The 23,199-nt window shown below is 52.0% G+C and overlaps 1 protein-coding gene across 1 annotated transcript in view; it reads left to right on the forward strand.

The window, feature by feature from the left end:
- The window catches only part of MED27 (mediator complex subunit 27), a 1,027,121-nt gene that overhangs the window by 329,331 nt on the left and 674,591 nt on the right, over positions 1-23,199 (forward strand). The window contains exon 3 of the mRNA XM_078646177.1: positions 3,655-3,785. Coding sequence (XP_078502303.1) covers positions 3,655-3,785 — 131 coding nt within the window. The remainder of the gene's footprint in view (positions 1-3,654; positions 3,786-23,199) is intronic.

Raw genomic sequence — 23,199 nt, forward strand, 5'->3', positions numbered from 1 at the left:
TCTCAGTAGAACCTGTCCCGTCAGACCGCTTCAGTGTCCGTCTCATTGCTGATCTCAGTAGAACCTGTCCCATCAGACCGCTTCAGTGTCCGTCTCATTGCTGATGTCAGTAGAACCTGTGCCGTCAGACCTCTACAGTGTCTGTCTCATTGCTGATCTCAGAACCTTTCTTGTCAGACCGCTTCAGTGTCTGTCCCATTGCTGATCTAATTAAAGCCTGCCCCGTCAGACCGCTTCAGTGTCTGTCTCATTGCTGATCTCAGAACCTTTCCTGTCAGGCAAGGTTCAGTGTCTGTCACATTGCTGATCTCAGAACCTTTCCTGTCAGGCAAGGTTCAGTGTCTGTCACATTGCTGATCGTAGTAGAACCTGTCTCTTCAGACTGCTTCAGACTCTCTCATTGCCGATCTCAGTAGAACCTGTCTCATTAGACCGCTTCAGTCTCTGTCTCATTGATGATCTCAGTAGAACCTGTCTCTTCAGTCCGCTTCCGTGTCTGTCTCATTGCTGATCTCAGTAGAACCTGTCTCTTCAGTCCGCTTCCGTGTCTGTCTCATTGCTGATCTCAGTAGAACCTGTCTCTTCAGATCCGTTCAGTGTCTGTCTCATTGCTAGCTTCAGTAGAACCTCTCTCGTTGGACCAGTTTAGTGCCTGTTATGCTGTTTGCTTCGTTGGATCCCCTCTCATGGGCCCTGTTTTCTGTTTTTTGTGGTTAGTTTTGGTTGAACTGCTGTCCATGGAATGCTTTTGTGCCAATAATGCTGTTTGTCTGATAGAACCCCTCTGATGGGAGATCTTGGTATCTGTTACCCTGTTGCAGTAGAATCCCTATCATGGGAATGATGTGGTGTTTGTTGCACAGTTTGGTTCTGTCCTGTTTTTCTCTAACCCCTCTCCTGGGACCGGTTTGGTCTCTGTCCCATTGCAGGTTTTTCTCTAACCCCTTCCCTGGGTCCTGTCGGTGCCTGTTGTTAATCTCAGTATAACCTCTCATGGGACAAGTTTGGTGTCTGTTCTATTGTTGGTTTTCGTACCCCTCTCCTGGGATCATGCGATGTCTTATGTTAGTTTCATTATAACCTCTTTTATGGTACCAGTTTAGCACCCGTTGCCTTGGGACCAGTTTGGTGCCAGTGAATGGTTTTAGTTGGCTGTGCAGTGTGTGCATGACCAATGAGCAATGTCTTGTAGCGGTGGCCATTGATTGGCTTTAGTTGGCTGTGCAGTGTGTGCATGACCATTGAGCGATGTCCTGTAGCGGTGGCCAATGAGTGGATTTAGTTGGCAGTGGGGTGTGTGCAGTGGTTAATGAACAATGTCCTGTAGCGGTGTCCAGTGAGTGGTTTTAGTTGGCAGTGGCGTGTGTGTGGTGACCAATAAATAACATCCTGTAGCAGTGTCCAGTAATTGGTTTTAGTTGGCAGTGGCGTGTGTGTGGTGACCAATGAACGGCATCCTGTAGCGGTTACCAGTGAGTGGTTTTAGCTGGCAATGGTGTGCGTGTTGACCAATGATCAACGTCCTGTAACTGTGGCCAGTGATTGGTTTTATTTGGAAGTGGGTTTGTTGTGACCAATGAAATCTGTCCTGTAGCGGTGGCCAATGAGTGGCTTTAGTTGGCAGTGGGGTGTGTGCGGTGACCAATAAATGACGTCGTGAAGCGTTGGCCAGTGAATAGATTTAGTTGGCAGCTGTGTGTGTGCAGTGACCAACGAACAGCATCCTCTCGCGGTGGCCAGTGAGGGGTTTTAGTTGGCATTGGGGTGTGTGCAATGACCAACGAATTACTTTCTGTAGCGGTGTCCAGTGAGTGGTTTTAGCTGGCAGTGTGGTGTGTGTGTGTTATGATCAATGAACAATGTCCTGTAGCAGTGTCCAGTGAGTGGTTTTAGTTGGCAGTGGGGTCTGTGCAGAGACCAATGAACAATGTCCTGTAGCAGTGGCCAGTGAGTGGTTTTAGTTGGAAGTGGGGTGTATGCAGAGACCAAAGAACGATGTCCTGTAGCGGTGGCCAGTGAGTGGTTTTAGTTGGCAGTGGGGTGTGTGTTGTGACCAAAGAACAATTTCTTGTAGCGGTGGCCAGTGAGTGGTTTTAGTTGGCAGTGGGGTGTGTGCAGAGACCAATGAATGAGGTACTGTAGCAGTGGCCAGGGAGTGGTTTTAGTTGGCAGCAGTGTGTGTGCGGTGACCAATGAATGACGTCCTGTAGCAGTGGCCAGTAAATAGTTTTATTGGAAGTGGGGTGTGTGCAATGACCAAGGAATGACTTTCTGTGGCGGTGGCCAGTGAGTGGTTTTAGTTGGCAGTGGGTTGTGTGTGGTGACCAATAAATGACTTCCTGTAGGGTGGCCAATGAGTAGTTTTAGTTGGCAGTTGGGTGTGTGCTGTGACCAATGAACTACGACCTGTAGCGGTGGCCAATGAGTGGCTTTAGTTGGCAGTGGGGTGTGTGTTGACCAATGAACGACGTCCTGTAGCAGTGACCAGTGAGTAGTTTTAGTTGGCATTGGGGTGTGTGCAATGACCAATGAATGACTTTCTGTAGCGGTGGCCAGTGAGTGGTTTTAGTTGGCAGTGGGGTCTGTGTGGTGACCAATAAATGACTTCCTGTAGCGGTGGCCAATGAGTAGTTTTAGTTGGCAGTGGGGTGTGTGCGGTGACCAATGAACTACGACCTGTAGCGGTGGCCAATGAGCGGCTTTAGTTGGCAGTGGGGTGTGTGTGGTGACCAATAAACGACTTCCTTTAGCGGTAACCTGTGAGTGGTTTTAGCTGGCAATGGGGTGCATATTGACCAATGAACAACGTCCTGTAACTGTGGCCAGTGAGTGGTTTTAGTTGGCAGTGGGTTTGTTGTGACCAAAGAACGATGTCCTGTATCGGTGGCCAATGAGTGGCTCTAGTTGGCAGTGGGTTTGTTGTGACCAATGAACAATGTCCTGTAGCCGTGGCCTGTGAGTGGTTTTAGTTGGCAGTGGGGTGTGTGCAGTGACCAATGAACGATGTCCTTTAGCGGTGGCCAATGAGTGGCTTTAGTTGGCAGTGGGGTGTGTGCGGTGACCAATAAACGACTTCCTGTAGCGGTGGCAAATGAGTGGTTTCAGTCGGCAGTGGGATGTGTAGTTCCAACCTCCTCAGTATACTCTCACCTGTGCTTTAAAATCTGCTCTTGGTGCGACACGGTCAAAGGCGCCATTCAGGGTGTTCTAGATTTAAAGTCCTTGCACTTGACAAACTCTTGAGGTTTTAGAGCCTTACCTTGTACATGAAGTTGACAGTCGGCGTCAGTGCTCCCCCTCTCACCATGCTGTTCTCTTTGACAGAAGCTCGGTGTGGTGGCTTAGTGGACTAATGCATTATCCATTTAGGGACCTGTGTTGGACCTCACGGTCACAGTTCCAAACCCCGGAGAGTCCACTCAGCCTTTCTTCCTTCTGATGCCGATAAAATGAGTGCCATTGAGTTGGGTAACAATAAACATCTGTTGTTCACCCCCAAGGTACCCTTGGGTGAACGTGTGCTTTGCAAATACACGTTTGGTACTAGACTGAATATGCTTGAGTAGCCTGGTGGGGCTGGGGGAACAGCTGGATGTATGTTCATTCCCACTCTGGATGGTCCACTAATTCTCTCCCCTTGCTTCCTCCTTCCAGCTGCAGTACCATGCGGGTCTAGCTTCCGGCCTCTTAAACCAGCAGTCGCTAAAACGTTCGGCCAATCAGATGGGAGTATCGACCAAGCGCAAACCAAAAGCCCAGCCCACAACCTTGGTTCTGCCAACACAGTAAGTTCTTTTTTTTCACCTTTGAAGGGACAGAGTCCTGATACGTTCTGAAAATGTTTGTGTCCCACCAACTTTAGGAACCGTTTGGAGTATCCCAGTTTGAATGAACCTAGTGGAAGTGGGACTAGAAGCTCTTGACAAACCCCTGGGGTCGCTTAGGTTTAGAGCGCCTGGTGATACTATGCAGAGGATAGCGCTCTCCTGGTAAAGTAGTTAGAGAAGAAGTTTTAGCACAAATGAAGGAGCGAAACCATCAGTTCCAAACACCTCCTTCAGTTCCTCATCTTGGTTTAGTTGTCACAGACAGGTTTACTTCTTTCAACTCTAGTGCATATGTTCTTTTTCAACTTGTTGTATTTATTTGTTTCTATGTTTTTCACTGACTTGAGGGGGAGCGAAGGCTGCACTTTTCAGACAGGTTTCAGTGTTAGACTGAGGACTTGGAGTGGTATGGGGAAGCCAGGTGTTAGACTGAGAATTTGGATGGCATCGGGAAGCCAGGTGTTAGACGGAGGACTTTGACTGGCATGGGGAAGCCAGGTGTTAGACGGAGGACTTTGACTGGCATGGGGAAGCTAAGCGTTAGACTAAGGGTTTGGAGTGGTATGGGGAAGCCTAGTGTTAGACGGAGGACTTGGACTTTCATGGGTAGGCCAAGTGTTAGACTCAGGACTCGGATTGCATGGGGAAGCTAAGTTTTACACTAAAGTCTTGGACTAGCATAGGGACGCTAAGTGTTAGGTTGAACCAGGTCCCAGGATGCTTGTTTCCGGTTCAGGGAAGACATGGCTTGGCAGTTCGGGCTGGACTGTTCCCATGAGGCACAGGGTCAGACTGATTTGCACATGGCTGTGTCTGAACTCGGATGGCAAAGTGAGCTAAAGAATGATGATGGATTCAACCCAGATCTGTGACTGGTGGTGAGTGTCTGAAAAGTTTCAGCGCTCAGTCCATCATCTCCTTGTGTTTGCTTTGTTCACGCTAAGTTGGCAGGGTATGCCCAGACGTGGGTCCCTTGCTCACTCTGCCACTTGATTCAAACTAGCCTGGCTGATGAGGGGTGTTACCCTGAAACCGGTCCCAGGATGCTTGTTTCCGGTCCAGGGAAGACCTGTCTTGGCAGTTCGGTCTGCACTGTTCCCATGGGGCACAGGGTCAAGACTGATTTGCATATGGCTGGGTCTGAACTGAGGTGGCGAAGTGAGATAAAGAGCTATGATGGCTTCAACCCAGATCTGTTATTGGGGGTGAGTGTCTGAAAAGTTTCAGCGGGTTCGGACCGACAGCATACTGCCGCCTTGGAGCCATCATGTCCTGAATGTATTCATTTAGAGCACTTGCTAAAATCCTCTCGATTAGAGGCCACGCCCTGCAGTCACTACAGTAGGGGGCTGAAGGTTGCAGTGGAATGAAATGAATGCTAAATCTGTCCTGGAAAATGCAACCCCCCAGCTTTTGGGGATGTTATGGTGTGTTAACAAGACTCGTCCAGTGCTTCTCATGTTGTAGTAGGCTCCATTTCTATGGATCTGGTCATCAGCGGAGAACTACACGCGCCCTTAGGGTGCACACGGAATGACGATACATGGTTTGACAGAATCTGTACTAAGACTTATCAGAAATTGGGGCTTGCGTTGAATCGGTTTCCTAGGACCACACACCGGCTCTTTGGAGGGTGGTTATGGTTCGTATTTCACTGGTGACAATGGGGCTCTGAGGCTGTAGCTTATGTGACTGCTGACTGCTGGTTAGCTCATTGGAAACAGTTTCCAGCTTCAGGGCTCCTGGTGACGCATCTGGAGAGACAACTTCACCCATCCACCACTTTCACTAGAACAGGCCTTGGTCTGCTCAAAAAAACAAAAAAAAATAGCAAAACACTTTGGTGTCATGAAAATGAAGATGTTCTTCACAAGGCTTCTTCTTGCCAAAGACAGCATCAGGTAGTAAAGGTCACAGAAGAATGTGACAAACTTTGGGGTCCTCTCTCTTGCAAGCTTCCCCTTCAACCAGTCCAGCAGAGAGAAGCTTGTGCAGTCAGCTACAGGGCTCACGTTTCTCCTCCTTGGCTCCACTAGACACAAACTCACTCCTTGATGGCTGAAAGAGATGATGGGCCTAAACTGAGGACGACGAGCAGGCGACGAAGACAAACCGCACATAGTGGATTACTGAGAAATACCCGAGGAGTAACTACCAGTAAGTCTGATACATGTCCGTCTGGTATGTTGGGGCTTCTGGAGTTGACCTCACGGGTTCTACTCCCTGTTGTAGGCAGGTTTCCATAATAAAGCACCTTGACGTAGACATGTACATACACGTGATGTTAGGTCTCACCTGCCTCAGCGCATACGCTTCAAGCCCTCTTGGTGTGAGGCAACACAGTGGCTTGGAGTCCGAGACCAAGCCCTTTTATTTTTTATTACATTCTCTCTCTATTTATCAGCTGGCTTCACTGTGAGTGACCGCCTTCTGATCTTTCAGAAGAAGCAGATCAACGCACTAAGTAGTTTTGTTCAGTGCCAGGGACCACTGTGGCAAGGTGTGCTCTTTGAGATCAAAAAATATTTTTGCTTTTTTGCCAGTGTTTGTTATAATGGTGTGCGCCCAGCAGCTCCCACAACAATTAAGTTTTACACAAAACATGTCTAAACAAGACATGCATTGACAAAACCAAAAGTCTGACCACCATTGTCAGACCTATTGGCTTTGCCGATGCTTGTTTATTTGAATGTTTTCCATAATCTTGTTACACTGATTATCTATTATGTATATATATTTTTTTAAACACTAGCGTCCATCAACAAAGTTTACTAGAAATGGTGTCTAAAGTTTCAAAGTAGTTTAGCAAACGTTTTTTCCCAGTTGCATTTCTTGTGAATATTTTATTTTGAAAGCCAAGAGTCATCCATCTTGCTTTCAAGCTCCTGCAGATATTTGCATCTAATCACAGAGCTTTCTTGGAGCATTATCCGTAACCTCGTATGGGTAAACTTTGCAAACATATGCACACATTTTATACTGGAAGCCAGTATTGCACTCCGAGCATACAGCATTTCTTTAGGGTTTTCACACTAATCATATAAGCTTTGCATTAATGAACCACGAATACAAGTTCAAACAGCATTAACACGTGGATACAGATATTACCTTAACTGCAGACAGTGCCCTTCCCTGATCCATAATGTGGCACTCAAACTGGCAGCCAGATGGTTTGTGCTGCAGGGAGGAGGGAGGGTGGACTTACTTGTCCCAAGGATGAAAACTTCTTGTCCCTGACCCCAAACAATATGTCCTGGCATTCCACACGCCTGAGTACAGTATCTAAGAGGAGGGGGTCATGCACTCATCTCTGCCAGTGTACCTCAGTCCAGACCTGCACACACAGCCCTGTGGTGTACCTCAGTCCTCACCTGCACACACAGCCCTGCGATGTACCTCAGTCCTGACCTGCACACAGAGCCCTCTGTTGTACCTCAGTCCTGACCTGCACACACAGCCCTGCGGTGTACCTCAGTCCTGACCTGCACACACAGCCCTGCGGTGTACCTCAGTCCTGACCTGCACACACAGCCCTGCGGTGTACCTCAGTCCAGACCTGCACACACAGCCCTGCGGTGTACCTCAGTCCTGACCTGCACACACAGCCCTACGGTGTACCTCAGACCTGACCTGCACACACAGCCCTGCGGTGTACCTCAGACCTGACCTGCACACACAGCCCTACGGTGTACCTCAGTCCTGACCTGCACACACAGCCCTACGGTGTACCTCAGACCTGATCTGCACACACAGCCCTGCGGTGTACCTCAGTCCTGACCTGCACACACAGCCCTGCGGTGTACCTCAGACCTGACCTGCACACACAGCCCTACGGTGTACCTCAGTCCTGACCTGCACACACAGCCCTACGGTGTACCTCAGACCTGATCTGCACACACAGCCCTGCGGTGTACCTCAGTCCTGACCTGCACACACAGCCCTGCGGTGTACCTCAGTCCTGACCTGCACACACAGCCCTGCGGTGTACCTCAGTCCAGACCTGCACACACAGCCCTACGGTGTACCTCAGACCTGACCTGCACACACAGCCCTGCGGTGTACCTCAGACCTGACCTGCACACACAGCCCTCTGTTGTACCTTAGTCCTGACCTGCAACACACAGCTCTGCAGTGTACCTCAGTCCTGACCTGCACACACAGCCCTCTGTTGTACCTCAGACCTGATCTGCACACACAGCCCTGCAGTGTACCTCAGTCCAGACCTGCACACACAGCCCTGCGGTGTACCTCAGTCCAGACCTGCACACACAGCCCTACGGTGTACCTCAGACCTGACCTGCACACACAGCCCTGCGGTGTACCTCAGTCCTGACCTGCACACACAGCCCTCTGTTGTACCTTAGTCCTGACCTGCACACACAGCCCTGTAGTGTACCTCAGTCCTGACCTGCACACACAGCCCTGCGGTGTACCTCAGACCTGATCTGCACACACAGCTCTGCGGTGTACCTCAGTCCTGACCTGCACACAAAGCCCTGCGGTGTACCTCAGTCCTGACCTGCACACGGAGCCCTCTGTTGTACCTCAGTCCAGACCTGCACACACAGCCCTGCAGTGTACCTCAGTCCAGACCTGCACACACAGCCCTGCAGTGTACCTCAGTCCAGACCTGCACACACAGCCCTGCGGTGTACCTCAGTCCTGACCTGCACACACAGCCCTGCGGTGTACCTCAGTCCTGACCTGCACACAGCCCTGCGGTGTACCTGAGACCTGACCTGCACACACAGCCCTGCGGTGTACCTCAGACCTGATCTGCACACACAGCCCTGCGGTGTACCTCAGTCCTGATCTGCACACACAGCTCTGCGGTGTACCTCAGACCTGATCTGCACACACAGCCCTGCGGTGTACCTCAGTCCTGACCTGCACACAAAGCCCTGCGGTGTACCTCAGTCCTGACCTGCACACAGAGCCCTCTGTTGTACCTCAGTCCTCACCTGCACACACAGCCCTGCGATGTACCTCAGTCCTGACCTGCACACAGCCCTGCGGTGTACCTCAGTCCAGACCTGCACACACAGCCCTACGGTGTACCTCAGACCTGATCTGCACACACAGCCCTGCGGTGTACCTCAGTCCTGATCTGCACACACAGCTCTGCGGTGTACCTCAGACCTGATCTGCACACACAGCCCTGCGGTGTACCTCAGTCCTGACCTGCACACAGAGCCCTCTGTTGTACCTCAGTCCTGACCTGCACACACAGCTCTGCGGTGTACCTCAGTCCTGACCTGCACACGCAGCTCTGCGGTGTACCTCAGTCCTGACCTGCACACACAGCCCTGCGGTGTACCTCAGTCCAGACCTGCACACAGAGCCCTGCGGTGTACCTCAGTCCTGACCTGCACACACAGCTCTGCGGTGTACCTCAGTCCTGACCTGCACACGCAGCTCTGCGGTGTACCTCAGTCCTGACCTGCACACACAGCCCTGCGGTGTACCTCAGTCCTGACCTGCACACGCAGCTCTGCGGTGTACCTCAGTCCTGACCTGCACACACAGCCCTGCGGTGTACCTCAGTCCAGACCTGCACACACAGCCCTCTGTTGTACCTCAGTCCTGACCTGCACACACAGCCCTGCGGTGTACCTCAGTCCTGACCTGCACACACAGCCCTACGGTGTACCTCAGACCTGACCTGCACACACAGCCCTCTTTTGTACCTCAGTCCTGACCTGCACACACAGCCCTCTGTTGTACCTCAGTCCTGACCTGCACACACAGCCCTACGGTGTACCTCAGTCCAGACCTGCACACACAGCCCTACGGTGTACCTCAGACCTGATCTGCACACACAGCCCTGCGGTGTACCTCAGTCCAGACCTGCACACACAGCCCTACGGTGTACCTCAGACCTGATCTGCACACACAGCCCTGCAGTGTACCTCAGTCCGGACCTGCACACACAGCCCTGCGGTGTACCTCAGACCTGACCTGCACACACAGCCCTGCGGTGTACCTCAGTCCAGACCTGCACACACAGCCCTGCGGTGTACCTCAGACCTGATCTGCACACACAGCCCTGCGGTGTACCTCAGACCTGATCTGCACACACAGCTCTGCGGTGTACCTCAGTCCTGACCTGCACACAGAGCCCTGCGGTGTACCTCAGTCCAGACCTGCACACACAGCCCTGCGGTGTACCACAGACCTGATCTGCACACACAGCCCTGTGGTGTACCTCAGTCCTCACCTGCACACACAGCCCTGCGGTGTACCTCAGTCCAGACCTGCACACACAGCTCTGCGGTGTACCTCAGTCCTGACCTGCACACGCAGCTCTGCGGTGTACCTCAGTCCTGACCTGCACACACAGCCCTGCGGTGTACCTCAGTCCTGACCTGCACACACAGCCCTCTGTTGTACCTCAGTCCTGACCTGCACACACAGCCCTGCGGTGTACCTCAGTCCAGACCTGCACACACAGCCCTCTGTTGTACCTCAGTCCTGACCTGCACACACAGCCCTGCAGTGTACCTTAGTCCTGACCTGCACACACAGCCCTCTGTTGTACCTCAGTCCTGACCTGCACACACAGCCCTGCGGTGTACCTCAGTCCAGACCTGCACACAAAGCCCTGCAGTGTACCTCAGTCCTGACCTGCACACACAGCCCTGCGGTGTACCTGAGACCTGACCTGCACCCACAGCCCTGCGGTGTACCTCAGTCCTGACCTGCACACAGCCCTGCGGTGTACCTCAGTCCTGACCTGCACACGCAGCCCTGCGGTGTACCTCAGTCCTGACCTGCACACACAGCCCTGCGGTGTACCTCAGTCCTGACCTGCACACGCAGCCCTGCGGTGTACCTCAGTCCTGACCTGCACACACAGCCCTGCGGTGTACCTGAGACCTGACCTGCACACACAGCCCTGCGGTGTACCTCAGTCCTGACCTGCACACACAGCCCTGCGGTGTACCTCAGTCCTGACCTGCACACACAGCCCTGCGGTGTACCTCAGTCCTGACCTGCACACAGCCCTGCGGTGTACCTGAGACCTGACCTGCACACACAGCCCTGCGGTGTACCTCAGTCCTGACCTGCACACACAGCCCTGCGGTGTACCTCAGACCTGACCTGCACACACAGCCCTGCAGTGTACCTCAGTCCTGACCTGCACACGCAGCCCTGCGGTGTACCTCAGTCCTGACCTGCACACACAGCCCTGCGGTGTACCTCAGACCTGACCTGCACACACAGCCCTGCAGTGTACCTCAGTCCTGACCTGCACACTCAGCCCTGCAGTGTACCTCAGTCGCGACCTGCACACACAGCCCTGCGGTGTACCTCAGTCCTGACCTGCACACACAGCCCTGCGGTGTACCTCAGTCCTGACCTGCACACACAGCCCTGCGGTGTACCTCAGTCCTGACCTGCACACACAGCTCTGCGGTGTACCTCAGACCTGACCTGCACACAGCCCTGTAGTGTACCTCAGTCCTGACCTGCACACTCAGCCCTGCGGTGTACCACAGACCTGACCTGCACACAGCCCTGCGGTGTACCTCAGTCCTGACCTGCACACACAGCCCTGCGGTGTACCTCAGTCCTGACCTGCACACACAGCTCTGCGGTGTACCTCAGTCCTGACCTGCACACGCAGCTCTGCGGTGTACCTCAGTCCTGACCTGCACACAGCCCTGTAGTGTACCTCAGTCCTGACCTGCACACACAGCCCTGCGGTGTACCTGAGACCTGACCTGCACACACAGCCCTGCGGTGTACCTCAGTCCTGACCTGCACACACAGCCCTGCGGTGTACCTCAGTCCTGACCTGCACACAGCCCTGCGGTGTACCTGAGACCTGACCTGCACACACAGCCCTGCGGTGTACCTCAGTCCTGACCTGCACACACAGCCCTGCGGTGTACCTCAGTCCTGACCTGCACACACAGCTCTGCTGTGTACCTAAGTCCTGACCTGCACACACAGCCCTGCCGTGTACCGAAGTCCTGACCTGCACACACAGCTCTGCGGTGTACCTAAGACCTGACCTGCACACACAGCCCTCTGTTGTACCTCAGTCCTGACCTGCGCACAGCTCTGCGGTGTACCTCAGTCCTGACCTGCACACACAGCCCTCTGTTGTACCTTAGTCCTGACCTGCACACACAGCTCTGCTGTGTACCTAAGTCCTGACCTGCACACACAGCCCTCTGTTGTACCTTAGTCCTGACCTGCAACACACAGCTCTGCAGTGTACCTCAGTCCTGACCTGCACACACAGCCCTCTGTTGTACCTCAGTCCAGACCTGCACACACAGCCCTGCGGTGTACCTCAGTCCTGACCTGCACACAGCCCTGCGGTGTACCTCAGTCCAGACCTGCACACACAGCCCTGCGGTGTACCTCAGTCCTGACCTGCACACACAGCCCTGCGGTGTACCTCAGTCCTGACCTGCACACACAGCTCTGCGGTGTACCTCAGACCTGACCTGCACACACAGCCCTGCAGTGTACCTCAGTCCTGACCTGCACACACAGCCCTGCGGTGTACCTGAGACCTGACCTGCACACACAGCCCTGCGGTGTACCTCAGTCCTGACCTGCACACAGCCCTGCAGTGTACCTCAGTCCTGACCTGCACACACAGCCCTGCGGTGTACCTCAGTCCTGACCTGCACACACATCCCTGCGGTGTACCTCAGTCCTGACCTGCACACACAGCCCTGCGGTGTACCTCAGTCCTGACCTGCACAGAGCCCTGCAGTGTACCTCAGTCCTGACCTGCACACACAGCCCTGTGGTGGACCTCAGTCCACAGGTACCACACTTTCGACTGCTCTGTACTGCTGACACACATCTCTGTCCACCCATCACACAGGTACCACACTCTACTGCTCTGTACTGCTGACACACATCTCTTTCCACCCATCACACAGGTACCACTCTCTACTGCTCTGTACTGCAGAAACACATCTCTTTCCACCCATCACACAGGTACCACACTCTACTGCTCTGTACTGCTGACACACATCTCTTTCCACCCATCACACAGGTACCACTCTCTACTGCTCTGTACTGCTGACACATGCATCTCTTTCCACCCATCACACAGGTACCACTCTCTACTGCTCTGTACTGCTGACACACATCTCTGTCCACCCATCACACAGGTACCACACACTCTACTGCTCTGTACTGCTGACACACATCTCTTTCCACCCATCATGTACTGCTGACACACATCTCTTTCCACCCATCACACAGGTACCACTCTCTACTGCTCTGTACTGCTGACTCACATCTCTTTCCACCCATCATGTACTGCTGACACACATCTCTTTCCACCCATCACACAGGTACCACTCTCTACTGCTCTGTACTGCTGACACACATCTCTTTCCACCCATCATGTACTGCTGACACACATCTCTGTCCACCAATCACACAGGTACCACTCTCTACTGCTCTGTACTGCTGACACACATCTCTGTCCACCAATCACACAGGTACCACACACTCTGCTGCTCTGTACTGCTGACACACATCTCTTTCCACCCATCACACCGGTACCACACTCTACTGCTCTGTACTGCTGACACACATCTCTGTGCACCCATCACACAGGTGCCACACTCTACTGCCCTGTACTGCTGACACACATCTCTGTCCACCCATCACACCGGTACCACACTCTACTGCTCTGTACTGCTGACACACATCTCTGTCCACCCATCACACCGGTACCACACTCTACTGCCCTGTACTGCTGACACACATCTCTGTCCACCCATCACACCGGTACCACACTCTACTGCTCTGTACTGCTGACACACATCTCTGTCCACCCATCACACAGGTACCACACTCTACTGCCCTGTACTGCTGACACACATCTCTGTCCACCCATCACACAGGTACTACACTCTCTACTGCTCTGTACTGCTGACACACATCTCTGTCCACCCATCACACAGGTACTACACTCTCTACTGCTCTGTACTGCTGACACACATCTCTGTCCACCAATCACACAGGTACCACACACTCTGCTGCTCTGTACTGCTGACACACATCTATTTACACTCATCACACCGGTTCGACTCTCTACTGCTCTGTACTGCTGACACACATCTCTGTCCACCCATCACACCGGTACCACACTCTACTGCTCTGTACTGCTGACACACATCTCTGTCCACCCATCACACAGGTACCACACTCTACTGCTCTGTACTGTTGACACACATCCCTTTACACCCATCACACCGGTTCGACTCTCTACTGCTCTGTACTGCTAACACACATCTCTGTCCACCCATCACACCGGTACCACACTCTACTGCTCTGTACTGCTGACACACATCTCTGTCCACCCATCACACAGGTACCACACTCTACTGCTCTGTACTGCTGACACACATCTCTTTACACCCATCACACCGGTTCGACTCTCTACTGCTCTGTACTGCTAACACACATCTCTGTCCACCCATCACACCGGTACCACACTCTACTGCTCTGTACTGCTGACACACATCTCTGTCCACCCATCACACAGGTACCACACTCTACTGCTCTGTACTGCTGACACACATCTCTTTACACCCATCACACCGGTTCGACTCTCTACTGCTCTGTACTGCTAACACACATCTCTGTCCACCCATCACACAGGTGCCACACTCTCTACTGCTCTGTACTGCTGACACACATCTCTTTCCACCCATTACACAGGTACCACACTCTCTACTGCTCTGTACTGCTGACACACATCTCTTTCCAACCATCACACAGGTGCCACACTCTACTGCTCTGTACTGCTGACACACATCTCTTTACACCCATCACACCGGTTCGACTCTCTACTGCTCTGTACTGCTAACACACATCTCTGTTCACCCATCACACAGGTGCCACACTCTCTACTGCTCTGTACTGCTGACACACATCTCTTTCCACCCATCATGTACTGCTGACACACATCTCTTTCCACCCATCACACAGGTACCACTCTCTACTGCTCTGTACTGCTGACACACATCTCTTTCCAACCATCACACAGGTACCACACTCTCTACTGCTCTGTACTGCTGACACACATCTCTTTCCAACCATCACACAGGTGCCACACTCTACTGCTCTGTACTGCTGACACACATCTCTTTCCACCCATCACACAGGTGCCACACTCTACTGCTCTGTACTGCTGACACACATCTCTGTCCACCCATCACACAGGTACCACACGCTACTGCTCTGTACTGCTGACACACATCTCTGTCCACCCATCACACAGGTACCACTCTCTACTGCTCTGTACTGCTGACACACATCTCTTTCCACCCATCACACAGGTACCACACTCTCTACTGCTCTGTACTGCTGACACACATCTCTTTCCACCTATCTCACAGGTACCACTCTCTACTGCTCTGTACTGCTGACACACATCTCTGTCCACCCATCACACAGGTACCACACTCTACTGCTCTGTACTGCTGACACACATCTCTGTCCACCCATCACACATGTACCACACTCTACTGCTCTGTACTGCTGACACATATCTCTGTCCACCCATCACACAGGTACCACACTCTCTACTGCTCTGTACTGCTGACACACATCTCTTTCCACCTATCTCACAGGTACCACACTCTACTGCCCTGTACTGCTGACACACATCTCTTTCCACCCATCACACAGGTACCACACTTTCGACTGCTCTGTACTGCTGACACACATCTCTTTCCACCCATCACACAGGTACCACACTCTACTGCCCTGTACTGCTGACACACATCTCTTTCCACCCATCACACAGGTACCACACACTCTACTGCTCTGTACTGCTGACACACATCTCTGTCCACCCATCACACAGGTACCACTCTCTACTGCTCTGTACTGCTGACACACATCTCTGTCCACCCATCACACAGGTACCACTCTCTACTGCTCTGTTCTGCTGACACACATCTCTGTCCACCCATCACACAGGTACCACACACTCTGCTGCTCTGTACTGCTGACACATACATCTTTATCCACCCATCACACAGGTACCACACTTTCGACTGCTCTGTACTGCTGACACACATCTCTTTCCACCCATCACACAGGTACCACACTCTACTGCTCTGTACTGCTGACACATACATCTCTTTCCACCAATCACACAGGTACCACACTCTACTGCTCTGTACTGCTGACACATACATCTCTTTCCACCAATCACACAGGTACCACACTCTACTGCTCTGTACTGCTGACACATACATCTCTCTCCACCCATCACACAGGTACCACACTCTACTGCTCTGTACTGCTGACACATACATCTCTTTCCACCAATCACACAGGTACCACACTCTACTGCTCTGTACTGCTGACACATACATCTCTTTCCACCCATCACACAGGTACCACACTCTACTGCTCTGTACTGCTGACACATACATCTCTTTCCACCAATCACACAGGTACCACACTCTACTGCTCTGTACTGCTGACACATACATCTCTTTCCACCCATCACACCGGTACCACACTCTCTACTGCTCTGTACTGCTGACACATACATCTCTTTCCACCAATCACACAGGTACCACACTCTACTGCTCTGTACTGCTGACACACATCTCTTTCCGCCCATCACACAGGTGCCACACTCTACTGCTCTGTACTGCTGACACACATCTCGTTCCTCCCATCACACAGGTACCACACTCTCTACTGCTCTGTACTGCTGACACACATCTCGTTCCACCCATCACACAGGTACCACACTCTACTGCTCTGTACTGCTGACACACATCTCTGTGCACCCATCACACAGGTACCACACTCTACTGCTCTGTACTGCTGACACACATCTCTTTCCACCCATCACACAGGTACCACACTCTCTACTGCTCTGTACTGCTGACACACATCTTTTTCCACCCATCACACAGGTACCACACTCTACTGCTCTGTACTGCTGACACATACATCTCTTTCCACCCATCACACAGGTACCACACTCTACTGCTCTGTACTGCTGACACATACATCTCTTTCCACCCATCACACAGGTACCACACTCTACTGCTCTGTACTGCTGACACATACATGGGAGAGAGTGTGGCGCCGCGGCCAGGGCGACTGACGCTGGAATCTGGGGATCAGGGTTCGATCCCCGGCTCCGGCGGCAGCTTAGCCCAGCACCATGTGACTCTGGGCAATAGCTCGCTTAATCTTCCCGACGGCCCCCAGCGCCTAGAGACCCTTACGGGTGATTGTGCGCTTTACAAATGTGGATTATTATTATTATTATATTATTATACATCTCTTTCCACCAATCACACAGGTACCACACTCTACTGCTCTGTACTGCTGACACATACATCTCTTTCCACCCATCACACAGGTACCACACTCTACTGCTCTGTACTGCTGACACACATCTCTTTCCACCCATCACACAGGTGCCACACTCTACTGCTCTGTACTGCTGACACACATCTCGTTCCACCCATGACACAGGTACCACACTCTCTACTGCTCTGTACTGCTGACACACATCTCGTTCCACCCATCACACAGGTACCACACTCTCTACTGCTCTGTTCTGCTGACACACATCTCTGTGCACCCATCACACAGGTACCACACTCTACTGCTCTGTACTGCTGACACACATCTCTGTGCACCCATCACACAGGTACCACACTCTACTGCTCTGTACTGCTGACACACATCTCTTTCCACCCATCACACAGGTACCACACTCTCTACTGCTCTGTACTGCTGACACACATCTCTGTCCACCCATCACACAGGTACCACACTCTCTACTGCTCTGTACTGCTGACACACATCTCTGTCCACCCATCACACAGGTACCACTCTCTACTGCTCTGTACTGCTGACATACATCTCTTTCCACCCATCACACAGGTACCACTCTCTACTGCTCTGTACTGCTGACATACATCTCTGTCCACCCATCACACAGGTACCACACTCTACTGCTCTGTACTGCTGACACACATCTCTGTGCACCCATCACACAGGTACCACACTCTACTGCTCTGTACTGCTGACACACATCTCTTTCCACCCATCACACAGGTACCACACTCTCTACTGCTCTGTACTGCTGACACATACATCTCTTTCCACCAATCACACAGGTACCACACTCTACTGCTCTGTACTGCTGACACATACATCTCTTTCCACCCATCACACAGGTACCACACTCTACTGCTCTGTACTGCTGACACATACATCTCTTTCCACCCATCACACAGGTACCACACTCTACTGCTCTGTACTGCTGACACACATCTCTTTCCATCCATCTCACAGGTGCCACACTCTCTACTGCTCTGTACTGCTGACACACATCTCTTTCCACCCATCATGTACTGCTGACACACATCTCTTTCCACCCATCACACAGGTACCACTCTCTACTGCTCTGTACTGCTGACACACATCTCTTTCCAACCATCACACAGGTACCACACTCTCTACTGCTCTGTACTGCTGACACACATCTCTTTCCAACCATCACACAGGTGCCACACTCTACTGCTCTGTACTGCTGACACACATCTCTTTCCACCCATCACACAGGTGCCACACTCTCTACTGCTCTGTACTGCTGACACACATCTCTTTCCACCCATCACACAGGTGCCACACTCTACTGCTCTGTACTGCTGACACACATCTCTTTCCACCTATCTCACAGGTGCCACACTCTACTGCTCTGTACTGCTGACACACATCTCTTTCCACCTATCTCACAGGTACCACTCTCTACTGCTCTGTACTGCTGACACACATCTCTTTCCACCCATCACACCGGTACAACACTCTACTGCTCTGTACTGCTAACACACATCTCTTTCCACCCATCACACCGGTACCACACTCTACTGCTCTGTACTGCTGACACACATCTCTGTCCACCCATCACACAGGTACCACACTCTACTGCTCTGTACTGCTGACACACATCTCTGTCCACCCATCACACAGGTACCACACTCTACTGCTCTGTACTGCTGACACACATCTCTGTCCACCCATCACACAGGTACCACACTCTCTACTGCTCTGTACTGCTGACACACATCTCTTTCCACCTATCTCACAGGTACCACTCTCTACTGCTCTGTACTGCTGACACACATCTCTGTCCACCCATCACACAGGTACCACACTCTACTGCTCTGTACTGCTGACACACATCTCTGTCCACCCATCACACAGGTACCACACTCTACTGCTCTGTACTGCTGACACATATCTCTGTCCACCCATCACACAGGTACCACACTCTCTACTGCTCTGTACTGCTGACACACATCTCTTTCCACCTATCTCACAGGTACCACTCTCTACTGCTCTGTACTGCTGACACACATCTCTTTCCACCTATCTCACAGGTACCACTCTCTACTGCTCTGTACTGCTGACACACATCTCTTTCCACCCATCACACCGGTACAACACTCTACTGCTCTGTACTGCTGACACATATCTCTGTCCACCCATCACACAGGTACCACTCTCTACTGCTCTGTACTGCTGACACACATCTCTGTCCACCAATCCCACAGGTACCACACACTCTGCTGCTCTGTACTGCTGACACACATCTCTTTCCACCCATCACACCGGTACCACACTCTACTGCTCTGTACTGCTGACACACATCTCTGTGCACCCATCACACAGGTGCCACACTCTACTGCCCTGTACTGCTGACACACATCTCTGTCCACCCATCACACCGGTACCACACTCTACTGCTCTGTACTGCTGACACACATCTCTGTCCACCCATCACACCGGTACCACACTCTACTGCCCTGTACTGCTGACACACATCTCTGTCCACCCATCACACCGGTACCACACTCTACTGCTCTGTACTGCTGACACACATCTCTGTCCACCCATCACACAGGTACCACACTCTACTGCCCTGTACTGCTGACACACATCTCTGTCCACCCATCACACAGGTACTACACTCTCTACTGCTCTGTACTGCTGACACACATCTCTGTCCACCCATCACACAGGTACTACACTCTCTACTGCTCTGTACTGCTGACACACATCTCTGTCCACCCATCACACCGGTACCACACTCTACTGCTCTGTACTGCTGACACACATCTCTGTCCACCCATCACACAGGTACCACACTCTACTGCTCTGTACTGCTGACACACATCTCTTTACACCCATCACACCGGTTCGACTCTGTACTGCTCTGTACTGCTAACACACATCTCTGTCCACCCATCACACAGGTGCCACACTCTCTACTGCTCTGTACTGCTGACACACATCTCTTTCCACCCATTACACAGGTACCACACTCTCTACTGCTCTGTACTGCTGACACACATCTCTTTCCAACCATCACACAGGTGCCACACTCTACTGCTCTGTACTGCTGACACACATCTCTTTACACCCATCACACCGGTTCGACTCTCTACTGCTCTGTACTGCTAACACACATCTCTGTCCACCCATCACACAGGTGCCACACTCTCTACTGCTCTGTACTGCTGACACACATCTCTTTCCACCCATCATGTACTGCTGACACACATCTCTTTCCACCCATCACACAGGTACCACTCTCTACTGCTCTGTACTGCTGACACACATCTCTTTCCAACCATCACACAGGTACCACACTCTCTACTGCTCTGTACTGCTGACACACATCTCTTTCCAACCATCACACAGGTGCCACACTCTACTGCTCTGTACTGCTGACACACATCTCTTTCCACCCATCACACAGGTGCCACACTCTACTGCTCTGTACTGCTGACACACATCTCTGTCCACCCATCACACAGGTACCACACGCTACTGCTCTGTACTGCTGACACACATCTCTGTCCACCCATCACACAGGTACCACTCTCTACTGCTCTGTACTGCTGACACACATCTCTTTCCACCCATCACACAGGTACCACACTCTCTACTGCTCTGTACTGCTGACACACATCTCTTTCCACCTATCTCACAGGTACCACTCTCTACTGCTCTGTACTGCTGACACACATCTCTGTCCACCCATCACACAGGTACCACACTCTACTGCTCTGTACTGCTGACACACATCTCTGTCCACCCATCACACATGTACCACACTCTACTGCTCTGTACTGCTGACACATATCTCTGTCCACCCATCACACAGGTACCACACTCTCTACTGCTCTGTACTGCTGACACACATCTCTTTCCACCTATCTCACAGGTACCACTCTCTACTGCTCTGTACTGCTGACACACATCTCTTTCCACCCATCACACAGGTACCACACTTTCGACTGCTCTGTACTGCTGACACACATCTCTTTCCACCCATCACACAGGTACCACACTCTACTGCCCTGTACTGCTGACACACATCTCTTTCCACCCATCACACAGGTACCACACACTCTACTGCTCTGTACTGCTGACACACATCTCTGTCCACCCATCACACAGGTACCACTCTCTACTGCTCTGTACTGCTGACACACATCTCTGTCCACCCATCACACAGGTACCACTCTCTACTGCTCTGTTCTGCTGACACACATCTCTGTCCACCCATCACACAGGTACCACACACTCTGCTGCTCTGTACTGCTGACACATACATCTTTATCCACCCATCACACAGGTACCACACTTTCGACTGCTCTGTACTGCTGACACACATCTCTTTCCACCCATCACACAGGTACCACACTCTACTGCTCTGTACTGCTGACACATACATCTCTTTCCACCAATCACACAGGTACCACACTCTACTGCTCTGTACTGCTGACACATACATCTCTTTCCACCAATCACACAGGTACCACACTCTACTGCTCTGTACTGCTGACACATACATCTCTCTCCACCCATCACACAGGTACCACACTCTACTGCTCTGTACTGCTGACACATACATCTCTTTCCACCAATCACACAGGTACCACACTCTACTGCTCTGTACTGCTGACACATACATCTCTTTCCACCCATCACACAGGTACCACACTCTCTACTGCTCTGTACTGCTGACACACATCTCTTTCCACCCATCACACAGGTACCACACTCTACTGCTCTGTACTGCTGACACATACATCTCTTTCCACCAATCACACAGGTACCACACTCTACTGCTCTGTACTGCTGACACATACATCTCTTTCCACCCATCACACCGGTACCACACTCTCTACTGCTCTGTACTGCTGACACATACATCTCTTTCCACCAATCACACAGGTACCACACTCTACTGCTCTGTACTGCTGACACACATCTCTTTCCGCCCATCACACAGGTGCCACACTCTACTGCTCTGTACTGCTGACACACATCTCGTTCCTCCCATCACACAGGTACCACACTCTCTACTGCTCTGTACTGCTGACACACATCTCGTTCCACCCATCACACAGGTACCACACTCTACTGCTCTGTACTGCTGACACACATCTCTGTGCACCCATCACACAGGTACCACACTCTACTGCTCTGTACTGCTGACACACATCTCTTTCCACCCATCACACAGGTACCACACTCTCTACTGCTCTGTACTGCTGACACACATCTTTTTCCACCCATCACACAGGTACCACACTCTACTGCTCTGTACTGCTGACACATACATCTCTTTCCACCCATCACACAGGTACCACACTCTACTGCTCTGTACTGCTGACACATACATCTCTTTCCACCCATCACACAGGTACCACACTCTACTGCTCTGTACTGCTGACACATACATGGGAGAGAGTGTGGCGCCGCGGCCAGGGCGACTGACGCTGGAATCTGGGGATCAGGGTTCGATCCCCGGCTCCGGCGGCAGCTTAGCCCAGCACCATGTGACTCTGGGCAATAGCTCGCTTAATCTTCCCGACGGCCCCCAGCGCCTAGAGACCCTTACGGGTGATTGTGCGCTTTACAAATGTGGATTATTATTATTATTATATTATTATACATCTCTTTCCACCAATCACACAGGTACCACACTCTACTGCTCTGTACTGCTGACACATACATCTCTTTCCACCCATCACACAGGTACCACACTCTACTGCTCTGTACTGCTGACACACATCTCTTTCCACCCATCACACAGGTGCCACACTCTACTGCTCTGTACTGCTGACACACATCTCGTTCCACCCATGACACAGGTACCACACTCTCTACTGCTCTGTACTGCTGACACACATCTCGTTCCACCCATCACACAGGTACCACACTCTCTACTGCTCTGTTCTGCTGACACACATCTCTGTGCACCCATCACACAGGTACCACACTCTACTGCTCTGTACTGCTGACACACATCTCTGTGCACCCA

This window comes from Lissotriton helveticus, chromosome 5_1 (genome assembly GCF_964261635.1).
Source record: "Lissotriton helveticus chromosome 5_1, aLisHel1.1, whole genome shotgun sequence".
Classification (NCBI taxonomy): Eukaryota; Metazoa; Chordata; class Amphibia; order Caudata; family Salamandridae; genus Lissotriton; species Lissotriton helveticus.